We start from the raw sequence: 17,893 nt of genomic DNA on the forward strand, positions 1-17,893 counted from the left end.
CATTGTCATTGCTGGTGTTAAACTTTAGTATTGTGAGGCCTCCATCTGGAAGTTTGGAAGCCCTTATGATGACTTTTGACCCCTCACCCCCTCTCTTCTTCCTTCCTTCCTTCCTTCCTTCTTTCCTTCCTTCCTTCCTTTTTTTTTTTTAAAAAAAACAAGAAATCATGATCTCAGCATCTGACTTGTAGACTCTGTGTCAGCAGTGAGTGGCAGGTCCAGGCTAATGTGGTGACGCATGCCTTTCACTTCAGACAGAAGGATCATGAGGTCAAGGCAGGGACAGGGTGCAGGGTTTAGGTTGGCCAAGGATACATTTTGGGACTTTTGTCAAACCCAATTCACCAAAACAAAACAAACAACATGGTCAAACAAAATCTCCAAACCAATACAGAAAAAAAAAGTGGTAAATCTAGATCGCAATTCTAAACTGTACCTAGCATTTATGTGTTACTACAATATAGTTATGTAATCGTGTTAGGGTTGCCATGTCTTCCTTAAAAGATTCTTTGCTCCTTTATTAAGATTGTGGCACTTTTTCTGAATAAAGGAATGTTACAGTCTTGTTCCTTCTCTTGCTTTAATAATAAATATGTACGGAAATTTAATATTCCCACAATATTAAGATATATATTTCAGATTTTATCTGAAAAATCATTAAGAAAAGAAATCTTATAATAGTTAATCTGGGCTTTTCACATCCTCCCGTATGCTGGAAATATGGTTTTAAAGAAAAGGTAGACACAAACACAGACATTTAAAATGCTAAAATGTGTAGTTAAATCTGGTTATTCTTTAGACTGCTTCACTCGGCCACTGAGCCTTGGTCTGTGACGATGCACTCTCTCGTTCTTCACTAGGTCAATGTATGTATTTGGTGGATTTTCTAGCGTCCTCCTTAACGATATTCTTGTGTACAAGCCTCCAAACTGCAGAGCTTTCCGAGAGGAAGAGCTCTGTAGAAACGCCGGTCCAGGAATAAAGTGTGTTTGGAATAAGAATCACTGTGAATCTTGGGAGTCTGGGAACACAAATAACATTCTCAGAGCGAAGTGCCCTCCCCGGACAGGTGAGGAGCTTCCCCTTCCTCTCCAGTCTTAGGGCTTTTCTATTGATTTAAAAGTAGGTTGATTTTGCTTATATGAGGTTCTTCATTTTAGAAATTAAAAATATTACCTTCTAACTATGGAGTCTGATTGCTGAACTCCACAGCAGTTAATCATTTATTTTCTCTGTTGCTTTTGGTTTCCGCTTTGCGAGCTATATGGGATACTTTGTGTGCAGCGTTGATTGTTTTCTAGTTCATGTTAAACTATTTACAAATACACCACTTCTCAGAAACATTGTTCACTTTAAAGAAATAAGTGATATATTTTCCATTTGTGGTTTTCTTAAATTGTTGCAAAGCCACATTGTACAATTAATTTTTTTTTCTTTTTTGAAATAAAAGAATCATTTCATTGTAATGAGTTCACAAATAAAAACACCATGCAGCAGGATCAGCACTTGGCCATGTGAAGCCGGGGAGCTTTTAACACCCCACTGTGATGTGCTGAATAAGTAATTAGGAGCCATGGAAAGTAACCAGTCAGTATATTTATTCATGATTTGCATGGCAGTTATGTATTTCAGCTGGGTGATGGTGTTAGTAGACTTTCTTCCTACAAGTAAAAACATTTTTAAGTTTTGCTACTCTATATTATATTGGACCTCTAAATATCTTTATAGTCATAAAATCCAAATATATATATATTGTTTTATTTTAGTTGGATATATTTCATTGCTAAGTTTCTCTTTTCTTTCTAAATGAGTAAATTTAAAATATGGTCTGTAAATAGGAACTACAAAGTTGGCCTAATACTGAGGAACTTATTTTGCTACTGATTTTGTGTGTGTGTGTGTGTGTGTGTGTGTGTGTGTAGAGAAATATGTTAATGATCCTTAGGTAGATAACCACAAATGTGTGAATTAAGACTCATGACATTTTCTGTTTTAGGCTAACGTGTTTTATCTCCCATTTGTATTGCAGCTGCTTCTGATGACAAATGTTATAGATATGCAGATTGTGCCAGCTGTACTGCCAATACAAATGGCTGCCAATGGTGTGACGATAAGAAATGCATTTCAGCAAATAGTAACTGCAGCATGGTTAGTATTTACAGGTAGATGGTGATGTCACCAGCGTGCTGCCTGCATCACTTGCTTACCATCAAATTACTTTGTACAAAGGGGAAGACTTTTCACATAAAGATAGAAAATATGTTGGGATCTGGTTGTGCATGGTGGCACATGACTTTAATTTCCAACACTGAGGCAGAGGCGGGCTGGTCTCTGAGAATTCAGGGACAGCTGATCTACCTTGGGAGGTCCAGGGACAGCTGTTCTACCTCGGGAGGTTCAGGGACAGCTGATCTACCTCAGGAGGTCCAGGGACAGCCTGGTCTACCTCGGGAGGTCCAGGGACAGCTGGTCTACCTCCGGAGGTCCAGGACAGCCTGGTCTACCTCGGGAGGTCCAGGACAGCCTGGTCTACCTCGGGAGGTTCAGGGACAGCTGATCTACCTCAGGAGGTCCAGGGACAGCTGGTCTACCTCGGGAGGTCCAGGACAGCCTGGTCTACCTCGGGAGGTCCAGGGACAGCTGGTCTACCTCGGGAGGTCCAGGTACAGCTGGTCTACCTCGGGAGGTCCAGGACAGCCTGGTCTACCTCGGGAGGTCCAGGGACAGCTGGTCTACCTCAGGAGGTCCAGGACAGCCTGGCTTCATAGAGAGATGCTGTCTCAATACTCTTTTCCCTTCAAAAACTGAGCTATGTATGGAGTCATTCACATCTGGGCACTTTGTGGTCATGTCGGATCTGTGCCCCTGTGTGCGTCTTGGTTAGGCCGGCCAGTCTGTCTTCCTTTTTGTAGCTTGTGATTTTTATTCACTTATTTCATGAGTGAGCCCAACAGTCTTTCGATACGTATGTAAACTTTCTTTCTTTAAATGCTCCGCATCGGACCCATGGGACCATCGTTATGTAGCTAGATGCTAGGATGCCTCTGGGGTCCCGTCAGCCGCATACTGGCAGCGTGTGCTTGGTCTTTTGTTTACCCGCTTTGTTTTTTAAATTATACCACAATGTTGTTGGCGCTAGTTTTTCTTTTATCTGTATTTAGATGTCTTGTTCTCAGCTGAATGCAATTTTGTTTTATAGATGACTTTTAGCAACCATTTTGATTCTTACAATTGTAAGGGTGCTGTTCACATTTAGTATGCAGAGGCTCAACACCCAGAATACACAGAACAGCCTTCCACAACCACCACCAACACAACAGCTAATAGCCTTCCACAACCACCACCAACACAACAGCTAATAGCCTTCCACAACCACCAACACGCAACAGCCAACAAGCCTTCCACAACTACCAACACATAACAGCCAACAGCTTTCCACAACCACCAACACACAACAGCTACCACCCTTCCACAACCACCAACACACACAGCCACCACCCTTCCACAAGCACCAACACACAACAGCCAACAGCCTTCCACAACCACCACCAACACACAACAGCCAACAGCCTTCCACAACCACCACCAACATACAACAGCCAACAGCCTTCCACAACCAATAAGTTTTATGGCTTAAAATATCAATATAAAAAAATCAATATACTTTAGATGAACAAAAACTATTAAAAATATAAAATTAGAATTTATGGTTTTAAATCAGTGAAAATTTATCCTATGTCATGTTAAATTTTTTAAATATTTCAGCATATTAAAGTTATAGGAGTCATTATAAAATAGTAAAACATAGAGGAAAATGTAGTTATTGCCTCAGCGAACCCTTTGCCTTTGCAATATTTTATTAATAGGTAATTTTCAGTTATATAAAATGATTTAATAACAAGATATGCTAAATATCTGAGTATTAATATTGCATGATATATTTATACTTTGAAATTTTAAGTTATATTTTTTAGATATGTACTGCTACATAAGGGAAATTATTTTATTCAAAATAAAAATTAAACTAAGACACAGTGTAAAGGTCTTCTATGGTTAGACTTCTTTAGAGGAACAACTGTTGGGGGACACTCAGGATTATATGTCTGCCTCTGCAAACTGAACACAAAGAGTGTGATGAACTGCTGGTGGAAGCACAGTGGCCTGTGAACCGCTGCCCCACTCATGTGGGTCCTGCCGAGTGCAGGGGAAGCTGACGTTGCAGCTCAGGGTCAGGCCGCAGTCCTCCCCTCACAGAACAGGATGCTGTCCGTCCACACTGCGAGGTGTAGGTCTTGCAAATGCTGCTCCCATTTGGACACGCCAGACTGTCCGCACACCTGTGTCTTCATCAACCGACACATACAATTAGCTGTCACATAATTAAAATGGAGAAAACTATTTGTTAAAAATTGAAAGAAAATTTTATTTAAAACTTTTTGATGACTTTGAAGTAGTTTTTGTTTAGACACCATTTCAATCTGTTCAAGTTGCCACAACAAAGCAACATAAACTGAACGAGTTATAGGAAGCAAGGGTTTATTTATTTATTACTTATTTCTGAAGACTTGGGATTTCATGTTCAGGGCACCGACAGCTCAGAAACAGAACTGTGTTCTGGTTCCCAGGCGGCGGCTCCTTCCTGGATTCTTGTTATAACGTGGCCTCCTGCACACGGAGGCTCCGCCGTGGAGGCTGAATCGCATCCCCAGCGTCCTCTCCTGTGTGTGAATTTGGGGGATACAAGCAAATAGGAGAGGTTCACATTTGTGCCTGTGTACATGTTTAGACAGCTATACTTGCATCTGAAAGATTAAATTATGTAAATTGCTCTCAAGCATTCATCTTAAAATGCATCCTTTTCCTTTGACGTTGGATGCTGTGCCAGGAATGACTTGGAAGACATAGTGTGAGTGAGCAGATGGTACTCGCCTGCAGTTTAGAATTCGCTGTAATGTATTTCTGAGGCGGTTTCATCAGAGTCTGGTGATTAAGCCAAACTGAGTACTAATGGATACCTAGAGTTCTGCGGGAATTTAGTCAAATTATGTAGAGTGATATCCTATTTCATTATTTAGCCGTATTTATTGCAAGTTGCATATTTGTGCTCTAATGGGTCAGAAGTCTGTTTGCTTTTCATGCATTTACATTTTGAATTTATGGCTGACTCAATCAAGGACTGGGTGGCTGTGGGTACTCTTCCTCACTAACGTGCCCCTGCTCCATTAGTGAACGGCTAGGCAGTGTGCAGCCCTCTTCTGTCCTCACTCGTTCCCTTGATAGAATTTCATCTCCTTTTGTTATTCTCATCAGGGAATGGACTGTTAATGATCAGATGTGGGTTCTGACGCAACTGTTGTTCTGAGAGTTCACACAAGGCTGATTTTTTTTCTCTCTTACTCCCAACATGTTTATCTATTCTTTTGCCATTTTCATAGATTTAGATATTCAATAATTAAAGTAAATTTATTTCCTTTTAGTTAATCTGTAACTGCTTTAAATTCTGCTCTGATGATTATATAGAACAATGGTAGAATTTATGTACTCTGTGAAAACAAAATACTTTGAAAAAGAAAAATTGACACTAAGGAAGTATACATGTTCCTGCAGGAGGTGTGGGGGTTGGGTAACTCATAACTGAAATTTATAAAAATGTGAATTTTTAAAGGATGAGCAAATTAAACCTTCTATGTGGGCGCATTTTATCTCTTATCATGGAGTAAAGGTAATATTCTCCAGAGTAATTAATGTGTAGCTCATGAGGTGGCTTACTGGGTCAATGTGAGGACCTCCATGAATCCCAAGTTCTTATGCAAGAAGGTAGCATACATCTTCAATCCCAGCGTGGCCAGGGCCAGGGCTCGGGGAGGGGAGACAGGAGACACCGTGGGAGCACGCAGGGCCAGCTAGTCCGCTGTACACTATTGACTGATGTCGGCTGTAGGTGCCACAGTAGAGAGAGAAGCTCACCAGGATGCTCAGCCTTCATTTCCTGAAAGAGCAGAGGGGTTCAGCCTTCTTGGAAAAGACTGGCACCCAGTTAGCTCACTCCAGTTCCCCTGTTCAAACATACAAGGTTAATTTGGTCTGGGAAAGGTTCCAGCTACCGAAGTCACCTTGTCCTTGCTGCCTGTGAGAGGAGACAGCCCGCACGAGCCTCAGTCCCCTTTGCCCGTGGCCAACCATAGTCAAAAGTCAGAACTCCAGGTTTGCCAGGAGTGTCTTAGGACCGAGGTCTGTGCGGCTGCAAGCTCTCACGTACCACCAAGTGCAGACTCTGCAGAGACAACGCCTCTTCACGGTTCCAAATCCTCAAAATGATTTCTCAGCCTCTACTTATTAACCCAAACACAGCAAAGTCTTCACTGAACCATTTCACTCAAAGCCAGACATGAAGCCTTCACTTTAGGTATCACCACAGTACACAACAGTGAACAACACAGAGATTCTGCCTTAAACAAGGTGGACAGCAGGGGCAGGACCTGGGTCTGTTCCGTGATCACAGCATACACACACTACTGCTTAAGCACCAGAACTCACACATACATACACATGCGTGCACACACTTATACGTACACACAAAAAAATTAATACATTATTTGAAAGTGACTATAGTTCATTTCAAATATTTATTTACTTGTTCTGGCTGGCTTCATGTCAACTTAATACAAGCTGGCATCATTTTGGAAGAGGGAACCTCAAGTTAGAAAGTGTCCCCACCCGACTAGCTGGTGGGTAGGCCTGGTGTCTTCATGACTGATGTGGGAGGGTCCAGCTGAGTGTGGGCGGTGCCACTCCTGGGACGGTTGCTCTGGGTTCTATAAAAACACAGTCTGAGCAAGCTGTGAGCAACAAGCCAGGAAGCAGTGCTCCTCCATGGCCTCTGCTTTGGTTCCTGCCTCTGGGTTCCTGCCTGTGGGCTCCTGCCTGTGGGTTCCTGCCCTGACTCCCTTCAATGGTGGACTGTGGTGGGAATGTGTGAGCTGAAATAAACCCTTATTCCTCACGTTGCTTTTGGCCATGGTGTTTTATCAAAGGAATAGAATCCTTAACTAAAATGTGTGTATGTGTATGTGTGTTTGTGTGTGTGTGTGCGGTGTTAGAGAGAGGGGGAGGGGAGGAGGAGGGGGAACGGTAGTGTGCAGAATCTGTTCTTTCCTTCCTATCTGTGTGTTCAGGAAATTGAACACAGGTCACCAGGCTTTGTAGTAAGTACCTGTGCTTGCTGAACCATCTCACCTGCCTGCAGTGCGTTTTATAAAGGAAGTATCATATTTTATCAGTAAATATTTCATGGATGGCTATTTAAGTACTTAAGAATATATTTTTTACAACAAGTAATGAGATAAGTGTATCTTAGTTTTAATTTTAGCCTTAGTGACTAAAAATCAGTATCTGCCTGCCTATAGGAGGAGTTCTGATATACGCTATCTCTTCACAGACACGATTGCCATGTGTTGCTCAAAATGTACAATTAAGTTTCTTCCAATATTTTTCTGATATATACATCTAATCTGTGAATGTCTTAAGCCCCAGTTTTAAAGTCTATATTTATTATGTGTTTTTAAATCATATATACCGGTCGTTTTCTACGAAGTAGCTGAACCTCGGTGTGTGTGTGAGGCATGATACAAGGGTGGCTGTATAGCACTTTCTTTATTGATCCTCAGCCTTCAACTTTTTACTGCCAGAATTAGTTGAAATATGGTTTTATGATGTAGTAGGGTTGAAATAAAGGTGACATCGCAGTTTTCTTGGAAGCCTCTTTGAAGAAAGAATAACACACACAAGGAGACAGACATTAAGTAGTTAAACCCATGGTTAGTTTGAGTTATTCGGAAAATAATTTTTCTTTTTATCCTGTAGTAGATTTGAAACTGTTTTACTATCTATTTCAACTTCATTTTCATGATAGTTTCATTGGAACTCAAATTGTTTCCTGTTGTTACTAAGAATGAACTAATACAGTCACTTAGTTAGAAATTTCTTTTCAGAGTTCCTAAAAAGTTTTTATTAGTTTCTGTTTCAATTTTCAAATGACATACATTTTGTATTATTCTCCAACTTTAGGAACTCATTACAAGTCTAGGAACAATAGTTTACCATCTTAAATAAAAAAAAAAAGTAGGAAAAAGTTTTAGTAGAATTTATTTAAGCAAAGAACAACTCATTAATTGGACAGAACCCCGAACCATTAGAGACTCTGAAAATTCCTCCCTCATTACCCTGAGACCTGACAAAAGACATCTAAGCAAAACAAAACCCAGTAAGAGCAACAACCAGAATCCAGGTGATGCAATCAGATATAACTGAGCTGGCTTTGGTGGCAGTTGCCTTATATGGACATAGCCTTATCCTTGCCAGGCTGTGACTGGCAGGACATAGCCTTATCCTTGCCAGGCTGTGACTGGCAGTTGCCTTACATGGACATAGCCTTATCCTTGCCAGGCTGTGACTGGGAAAAGTGACTTTCTCTGGTTGCCTCTGACGTAATATCCTTTACAGAACCAGTATGTGTTGCTTACACACTAAGTTTCATTGCAGCTTTCTATGTAGGACAGTAGATTTAAGCAAAATTTAATTAAACAAACTAATGTAATAATTAATAGAAGTTATGACTTGATAGAATTAGGTTTGGAGATAAAAGTATATTTTAAAGTTCAACAGGGTCTTAAAAATTTGTGATGTTTAAGACTCCTTGTTTGTTCAATTGTGAAAAATAACATGCTTTGTCTTTCAATTTTTTCAGTCTGTCAGAAACTACACCAAATGTCATGTAAGAAATGAGCAGATTTGTAACAAACTCACGAGCTGTAAAAGCTGTTCACTGAACTTGAATTGCCAGTGGGATCAGCGGCAGCAGGAGTGTCAGGCTTTGCCAGGTAAATATTTTATGATTTGATGCGTGAGTATTTATCTACAGACTGACATTATTATTTCATCATCTATGGGTATAACAAAAAGTCATTAGGAGTCGGATTAGTAAAGTAATGGTAGTAGGGTCCCCTAGAACCTGTGGCTTGCCTGGAGTCTATGGCTTGTTCTTGGACCAGTTACGGTGCCAGGTATCGGTTTCACCTTGTGGAGTCGGACGTAGATCAGTCAGGAAGTGGTTGGCTATTCCTGTGATATCCGTGGCCACCATCACCAGTGGGCCTCCCACTGGGCCAGTTCTTATTGTCACTCAAAGGGGTCACAGTTGGATATGACTGATGGCTACTTTTCTTCTAAGTGTGTTTAGCACGTTTTAGAACTATGAGTAACGAAAGCTAGCCAGTGGGGATTCAGGTTGTGGCATCTTCGGCACTAGGGTCTCACTTTCAAGCTCTGGGGCACAACACAGAACCAGGGCGTTGGCCTGTGCTGTCCGGGGCCTGTGACCTCACCAGCCAGCAGCTCCAAAGAGATAACCACTTCCGACACCGAGCTTTCATTGTTATCTTCTGGCGCCTAGTAGGCGCTGTTTCCCCTGTTATAGGGTAATTCCATTTTACATTGTGTGTGTATGCGTGTGTGTATGTGTGTGCATGCCTGCATTGTGTGTGTGCGCGAGCGTGTGTGGTTGTGTGTGTTGTGTGTGCATGCCTGCGGGGTGTGTGTGTGTGTGTGTGTGTGTGTGTTTGTAAGCTTCTGTGGTAGTAGATTTCTATGACTTTCTTGAAGGCATTTGGTGCTATTCCTCTCTCCCCTTTCCTCAGCCCTACCCCTTCCACCTCAGTTAGTCCTTCCTGCTCCATTGTTTGCAGCAGGGACTGATGGTTCCCTCCTCATGGCTCCTTAGTGACCACTGACCTCTAGAGGAATTCCAGAAGAAACACACATTCCTAAGGATCCAAAGCTTAGCATCCACAAATGACAGAAACATGCAGTGTTTGGATTTCTGAGCCGGCTTACCTTTTTCAAAGTCATTGATTCCAGCTCTGCACATTTAGTTGTGACTTTCATTTTTCTTAACGGCTGAGTCGCAGTCCACAGATAGGCACACCACGTTCTTAGGGCCGCTCATCACTGGTGAGCTGTAGACACATACACTCTTAGGGCCGCTCATCACTGGTGAGCTGTAGACACACTGCGTTCTTAGGGCCGCTCATCACTGGTGAGCTGTAGACACACTGCGTTCTTAGGGCCGCTCATCACTGGTGAGCTGTAGACACACTGCGTTCTTAGGGCCGCTCATCACTGGTGAGCTGTAGACACACTGCGTTCTTAGGGCCGCTCATCACTGCTGAGCATCAATTTGGATGAGCAGATATTTCAGAGGAGTGAGTGGAGGTCTTTGAGTGCATCCAAGACTGGTACAGATGCATCATTTGGTGCATCCTTTTGGCTTTTTGAGGAACCGCTACACTGATTTCCACAGTGACCACAGCAGTGTTCTCCTTTCCCGCAAACACACACATCAGTAAGTGACCACAGCAGTGTTCCCCTTTACACACACACACACACACACACACACACACACACACACACCAGCAAGTGTCATTTTCTCCCTTTTAAACTGTAGCTATTCTGAGTGGGCTGAGAGGAAATCTTGTTTGTTTGTTTGTTTGTTTTGTTTTAAAATATTTTATTTTTTAAAAAGTTTAAAAATTCATTTATTCATATTACATCTCAATGGTTATCCTATCCCTTGTATCCTCCCATTCCTCCCTCCCTCCCATTTCCCCCTACTCCCCTCCCCTATGACTGTGACTGAGGGGGACCTCCTCCTCCTGTATATGCTCATAGGGTATCAAGTCTCTTCTTGGTAGCCTGCTATCCTTCCTCTGAGTGCCACCAGGGGACGTGGTCAAAAATGGGGCACCAGAGTTCATGTGCAAGTCAGTCCCCATTCTCCACTCAACTGTGGAGAATGTCCTGTTAAGTGGGACAGAGGGGAGGACATCCTATTGGGACTCTAGGTGAGAGAAGCATGGGAGAATGGGGAAATAGAAGGATATAGGCTCCTAGAAACCTACAAGAAAAACATTAGGATGGGCAGATCTGGGCCCAGGGGTCCTGCTCAAACTATGGCACCAGCCAAGGACAGTACGTGCAGTAAACTTCAAACCCCTACTGAGAGGAAATCTTAAAACAGTTGTAATTTGTATTTTCCCTGACGACTAAAGACGTTGAACTTTTTTTTTTTTTAAAACATACAAATCCTTTATATGACATGCAGCTAGAAAAGTGATTTCCTCTCTGTAGTCTGTGTCATCAGCTGAGTGGTGGTGTCCTCTGTCGACAGGAAGTTGCTAGTTCCATGGGACCTGTTTACTAAATTTTCATTGTAATGTCCACACTGCTATGTTTCCCTGACGTGTCAGTCTGTCATCGGCGTGTAGGAAGATGACATTGATTCCTCTATCTTGCTGCTTTGATGGACCTGTTTCTCAGCTCTCAGGAGTGCTTGGATGAGTGTCTGTAGAGTTGTGTATATAAAATCACCCCACTTGCTGACAGGGGCACTTCTTCCACAGTTTGTACTCTTGTGTTCTCTGCGTGTGTTGCACACAAGTAGAGAACGTGAACACGCTTGTCCTGACTCTGGTCTTAGTGGGAAGGCTCGCGTCTCTCCCTGTCTAGCCTGGTGTTGGCCAGGTTTGCTGCCTCGTTAGTCTGTTCCATCTCTAGCTGGCCTTTGCTACTGAAGGCAGAATTGGATCTCAAGGGACTTTTCTGCGTCTGTTGAGATGATTGTGTAATTTCTGTCTTTTGATCCACACATTGGTCTCTTTTCCATTGTTGTGTAGTGAGATACCATGGTCAGGGTCCAGAGAGATGCATGTGAACCTTGCAGGGAGGCAGAGCAGCAGGTGTGTGCACAGTGTCAGAACAGGAAGCCGGGAGCTCATCAAAAAGCAAGCTATAAGCTGAGAGAAAAAGCCTTTACACTTAAAGCCAACCCTGGTGCTGTGCAACCTTTATTGAGGCTGCACTACCCTAAATCTCTCAAAGAGCTCCACCAACTGAGAACCAAGCCTTCAAATATCCGAGCCTTTTGGGAAACATCCGCGTTCAAACCATCACATTCCACCTCATGGTCACACCCTGATGCAAGATGCATCTGGCTCAGCTTTACAAGTGTCTGTGGTCTTTCACGGCCTCAGCACTGGTTACCAGTCCAGTGTGTCTTCTGAGATTCAAGGCGGCCTCTTAATTTAGTCCTGGTAACATCAAAGTGCAAATCACACTCTCCCAGCATATAACTGCACAGAATACACGCACAAAGGGGCCGCGGGCGTGGTGAGGACGTGCAGGAGCAGAGCTGGTACTCAGAGCTGGAGACCACGGAAGACGGTTTCCACCCAGACCGCCACAGGAGTGAAGCCACCAACAGTTTAACAGAGACATGGCACTGTGAAGAAAAGTGGTTTGGTACTATTTTGAACTTGGTAAGACCAGGGAGAGCGCTGCACGTGTGGCTTCAACGTGATGAGGAAGCTATTCTGTAGCTACTCAGTGGTAACGCGAGCTTTTGAGGGGTTTCTCTGCTCCCCTCTAAGCACCCGGTTAAATCTTTAGAGCATCAGCTGTCAGTGAGCTGAGATTCACAAGCACTTCTAGTGTGTAAAAGCAAATGGGTGAAGACACGCTGCATTTGGAATTTTCATTCTGTGGAGTCTACCGTGGGGTTGTCCAAGGCTACGAAGCCCAGCTTCTTATACTCCAGGTCACAGGACGGGATGTGGGGCTCGGGGGAGGGTTTAGAAAAATTGCCAACACTGAAAGTTTTCTGAGTGCTCAGCAAGCAAAATTAGTTAGAAAACAAACGCTTAATGAGTCTGAGATACTTTTGGCACCATCTCTGCTGACTCCCGTTACTTCGCTGCAGCCTGGGTTCCCAACACAGGTGACGTTCATTTGCCTGCACATGTTAGCACATAAGACCAGAGATGCGTCCCGTCGCCAACACATGGCACAGAAGCAACTGTCCTGTTTTTACTGTACGAGCAAAGCTTTCAGTTCTTACTGAAGCAATGATTTAATTGCAGTGCTGTTAACTTCTCAGCACGTGAGTTTTATTTTTTTAGCATGTGAATTGTATGTTAGTATTTCTTTGTAATGCATTGTGTTTGACTGCTTCATTTAAAAGTTGCTCCTTGAGTCACTGACTTTTCATTAAAAAGTTCATCTAAATTGAACTTTGCTATCAGAGCAGAATTTATAATAATTTTTGAATTATCCTTAAACACACTTCTGCCATTTTGTACTACACAGTTATGAGACGTGGTGCTCTCAGCAATCATGACTTTAGGATAAAAATAGCCATGAATGCTGGAAAACATTGAATGTGTTGTGTCCTAAAATATCAAATATTTAGTAAAGATTTAATTTTTTTATGTAAAAATAACCAAACACCCATCTCATTAGTGTGAACATTTGCTTTTGCCTTTGATAAATGGTAAAATTATATATGAATTTTTAAAAAATAAATTTGTTTTGATTTATTACCAGTAAATGTTTAATTTATAGACCTATTTTTTTTTTTATCTATACACCTAGAGCCTTGTAAACTTTTTTCTAAACAAAAAGAGCTTGTACTAGTTACCTGTCTGCTGCTGTGATACAACACCGTGACCAAAGCAACTTGAGGAAGAAAGAGTGTATTTGTCCTACGTATGGTTCCAGAGCGTTGGAGTCCATTATAGCAGGCCGCGTATGGCAGCAGGCCAACAGGAGAATACAGTGTAAAAGGCCGTGTGCAACAGTGTACACTCAGCTGACAGAGAGCAAAGCAGATGTGGAAGTACAGTCGTCTGATGTCTGACACTAGTCCGCCTCCCTCTCCATGACATGTTCCGACGGCTGGAGTTGGCGGTTTTGTGTACGCACTCTTCACAGCTGTTGTGCGCTCTTACCTTTTTTTTTTTTGTTCCTTTTTTGTTAAGATCACAAGAAAAATGACATCTCTCTCTCTCTCTCTCTCTCTCTCTCTCTCTCTCTCACACACACACACACACACACACACACACACACACACACACACGGCAGGGAAGGCTGCCCTTGAAACATCACTGTAGCTCAGAGTGACCCCAAACTCATAACAATCTCCCTGATGCAGCCCCCTCCCACCCCCTCACCAGGGTTAATTTTCATGTAAAAGAACCCTTTCTCAACGTTTCAATTCCACACCCAAGAGTACACTCTTTCTTTTTAAATTTTTGATTTTTTTTGGTTTGCTTGTGGATTTATTTGTTTTCTTTCTAAATAAGAAAAGAAAGTGTGGAGTTGGGTGGGCTGGGAAGTGGAAGGAATCTCAGGGTAGTCGGGAAGGAGAGGCCATGCTTGGAATATTTTGGATGAAATCTTTTTCAATTAGAAAATATATCATGAAGTACATGATGTATAGGCTGAGCTAACCAGTGAGACCCCACCAGGATTGGGGTGTGGGACAGGAGAGAGGGGGCGGGAGGAGGGAGGAAGGCAGGTTAGCCACAGTGTTCACGTGTTTCCACTTGTGAGGCAAACACAGAAGGTCTAATTAGCCTGCTGCACCAAGCAGACGAGTCTGGCTCTTGTTCTCTGTGAGGCAAGCATTTGGTTTCTTTCAGTTCTAGCTAAAACCACTGTTTTCTTTCTTTTTCTTCTTAGTACTTTAACTTTTGGTAGAGTCTTTCTATTCATCTCAGCCTGTCTTAGCAAGGGTGGCCCTGACTTTCCGCTGTCCAGTCTCTGCCTCCTGAATGCTGGACTTGCAGGCCTGGAAGTCAGCTCAGCTTGCTGTTCTCTCTTCTTAACGCACTCTGGTCTCAGGTCCCCTGACTTATGCATGGCTTCCAGTTCAGTGTCTTTATGGGGTTCCTGAGTGTGTGAGGGGATGAGTGTGTGAGGGGGTGAGTGTGTGAGGGAGTCAATGAGTGAGTGAGTGTGTGAGGGGGTGAGTCAGTGAGTTGCTGACCCGAGTGTGTGAGTGAGTGAGTTTGTGAGGGAGTGAGGGAATCGCTGACCCCGGAGTGTGTGAGTGTGTGAGTGTCGCTGACTCCTGTGCCTGCTCTTGTGTTTTCCTTCTCTTGGTTTGTCTTGTTCTCTTGTCCAACTTTGATGTGATAGTTTTTTATTTTATATTTTATTATATTAAAATAATGAATGAATGAAAACCTAGCATTTACTTTTAATTTGGCTACAGTTTGGTTTTTCCCCCCTCTTTTGGGTGGTTGTTTAATTTTGTTTTCTTGGCTTTGGAGTTTTGGGGGTTTTGCTTGTATTTTGAGAAAGAACTTAAAGTTGGGCAAGTAGAAAGAAGGTGAGGATCTGGCAGGACTTGGAAGAGGGGAAGATTATGGTCAAAATATAAACTTAAAAATTGCTTTAAATAATAAAATAAAGCAGTGTAACCTTTTGACCTGAAAGTAGGACAGCTGTCATAATGATGTTGTTTTTGAGAGGCCATAAGCTGACGGCCAGACTACATGGAGGTCTGTGGACTGAATGTAGGCAAGAGGCTGGAGCCCGGGAACTCACACTGTTTGAGAATCCAGGGAAGGCCAGCCATGGTGTGCACACCTTTAATCCCAACACTCGGGAGGCAGAGGCAGCTGGATCTATGAGTTCAGGAGCAGCCTGGTCTGCATAGTGAGTTCTAGGCCAGCCTAGGCTACATGGTGAGATTGTTTTAACAAAAGAAACAAAATAATTTTAGAAAGGACTTAGGGTCTTGTTTTTAGTCTTTACCAAACTATTACATAAACTTTGGGATATTAAGACATTTTTAAATTTACATTTAAAAATTTAAGTTAACACAATGCTCATATCTATAATTTTGAAATAATTTAAAAAAGAAATATTTTTTGTAATGTAGAAGTAAGAGGCAGTTCCCCTTTCTTTTCCTAGCTCACCTTTGCGGAGAAGGCTGGAATCACGTTGGGGACGCTTGTCTTCGAATCAATTCCAGTCGAGAGAGCTATGACAACGCGAAGCTTTACTGCTATAATCTGAGTGGGAATCTCGCCTCCCTGACAACTTCCAAGGAGGTGGAATTTGTGCTGGATGAAATACAGAAGTTCACACAGGAGGTACGCTCTGGGATTCTCATGCGACGAATATTGGGGATGACGCATGCTCCACAGAAATGATTTATTCTTTTAGTTGTTTAAAGTAAATGATTTTCCAAAGGATGGACAAATATCTACCTAATTCACGTGTAGGAAAAGCCATTAGTATGCTTGGTAGTCTCTGGCAGTATGAGAACCCAGAGATGCAAAGAGGTACTGTTCTCAGACAGGTAGGAAGTGCTGTTCTCAGACAGACAGGTAGGAGGTGCTGTTCTCAGACAGACAGGTAGGAGGCGCTGTTCTCAGACAGACAGGTAGGAGGCGCTGTTCTCAGACAGACAGGTAGGAGGCGCTGTTCTCAGACAGACAGGTAAGGGGCGCTGTTCTCAGACAGACAGGTAGGAGGCGCTGTTCTCAGACAGACAGGTAAGGGGTGCTGTTCTCAGACAGACAGGTAAGGGGCGCTGTTCTCAGACAGACAGGTAGGAGGCGCTGTTCTCAGACAGACAGGTAAGGGGTGCTGTTCTCAGACAGACAGGTAGGAGGTGCTGTTCTCAGACAGACAGGTAGAAGGTGCTGTTCTCAGACAGGTAGGAGGCGCTGTTCTCAGACAGACAGGTAGGAGGCGCTGTTCTCAGACAGACAGGTAAGGGGCACTGTTCTCAGACAGACAGGTAGGAGGCACTGTTCTCTGACACACAGGTAGGAGGCGCTGTTCTCAGACAGACAGGTAAGGGGCGCTGTTCTCTGACACACAGGTAGGAGGCGCTGTTCTCAGACAGACAGGTAAGGGGCGCTGTTCTCTGACACACAGGTAGGAGGCGCTGTTCTCAGACAGCGTAGCAGAGAAAGAGTCAAGAGCAGTTATCTTGGGTGTGGTAACTGCAGTGTGGACACAGTCAGGGTGGACAGCAGTTGAGCTTACACAGGAGTCCTGGGGAGATGCTCAGCCAGCTCTCACAGGACCTGGAGGTGCTCACAGAGAGAGCAGGAGAGACGCCTACAGTTTCTCCTCTTAACTGGCTGTATTTAAGTTCTCCCGGCATGATGGGCATGTGGTTGTTGGTGGGGGAGGCCTGCTGGTTTTCATACTTCAGAAATATGTAACTTTTTTAAAGTAAGGTTTTATCACAACCATATTTTTTGCGATGTTAAGGGCTTCTTTTTTGTATGTGTGTTTTGGACAGTTAGTTTACCACTGAGCACGTGAAAATTTGTGCCACTAAAGTCCTGTCACAGCAAAAACTTTTGATTTGCAGACTCACATTGTGTATTTCAGGAAACACTACAATTTGTCATTAAAGCTCTTGAATTTTCTGTGTTTGGCATAAATTATTTTTGGCTGTTACAGAATAACCACAAATCTGGTCCCTTGGGTTCTATATTTTAGGAATTCTTGTGGCTGCTAATTTCTGTTGTTGTTATTGTAATCCGTAAGGAGTGGATAGCAAATTCAGATTTCCTGCATTGCTGAGTCACATCATACAAAGAGTGTTTTGTTTTTATCAGAAACAACTTTTACAGAATTTCACAGTGGAAACTTCTTCAAGGTGACATTTCATTAGGCATATCTCTAAATAAAATGAATTATATCCTGAGCACTGCAGTTGCATAGGCTTCAGATAACTCTTCTTTGGCAAATAAAGATCGACAAATCCATGCCCTTTAAAGAGATATCGTGGGTCAAATGATGATGTAGTTATCGGAAATGGCTAATGAAATGTTACAATGACTTATGGTGTGCTGCAGTAAATTTTCATAATATAGTAATTTATCTTACATTTTCTACTGCCTGTCTGGCTCATTTACCGAATAACAGTTACTTTAAATGTTTTATCACTGGCTTCAGTTTTGTTTCTCTTCCTTTTCTTCCAGATTCTTATCATGATGAGTTTTAGGGAGTAATATTTCATTTTAAATGG

General features: G+C 42.8%; 1 protein-coding gene across 1 annotated transcript in view; it reads left to right on the forward strand.

The window, feature by feature from the left end:
- The window catches only part of Atrnl1 (attractin like 1), a 552,888-nt gene that overhangs the window by 64,897 nt on the left and 470,098 nt on the right, over positions 1-17,893 (forward strand). The window contains exons 12-15 of the mRNA XM_051146856.1: positions 861-1,069; positions 2,030-2,148; positions 8,747-8,879; positions 15,811-15,992. Of these exons, the coding sequence (XP_051002813.1) occupies positions 861-1,069; positions 2,030-2,148; positions 8,747-8,879; positions 15,811-15,992 (643 nt within the window). The remainder of the gene's footprint in view (positions 1-860; positions 1,070-2,029; positions 2,149-8,746; positions 8,880-15,810; positions 15,993-17,893) is intronic.

Source organism: Acomys russatus, chromosome 5 (assembly GCF_903995435.1).
Source record: "Acomys russatus chromosome 5, mAcoRus1.1, whole genome shotgun sequence".
Classification (NCBI taxonomy): Eukaryota; Metazoa; Chordata; class Mammalia; order Rodentia; family Muridae; genus Acomys; species Acomys russatus.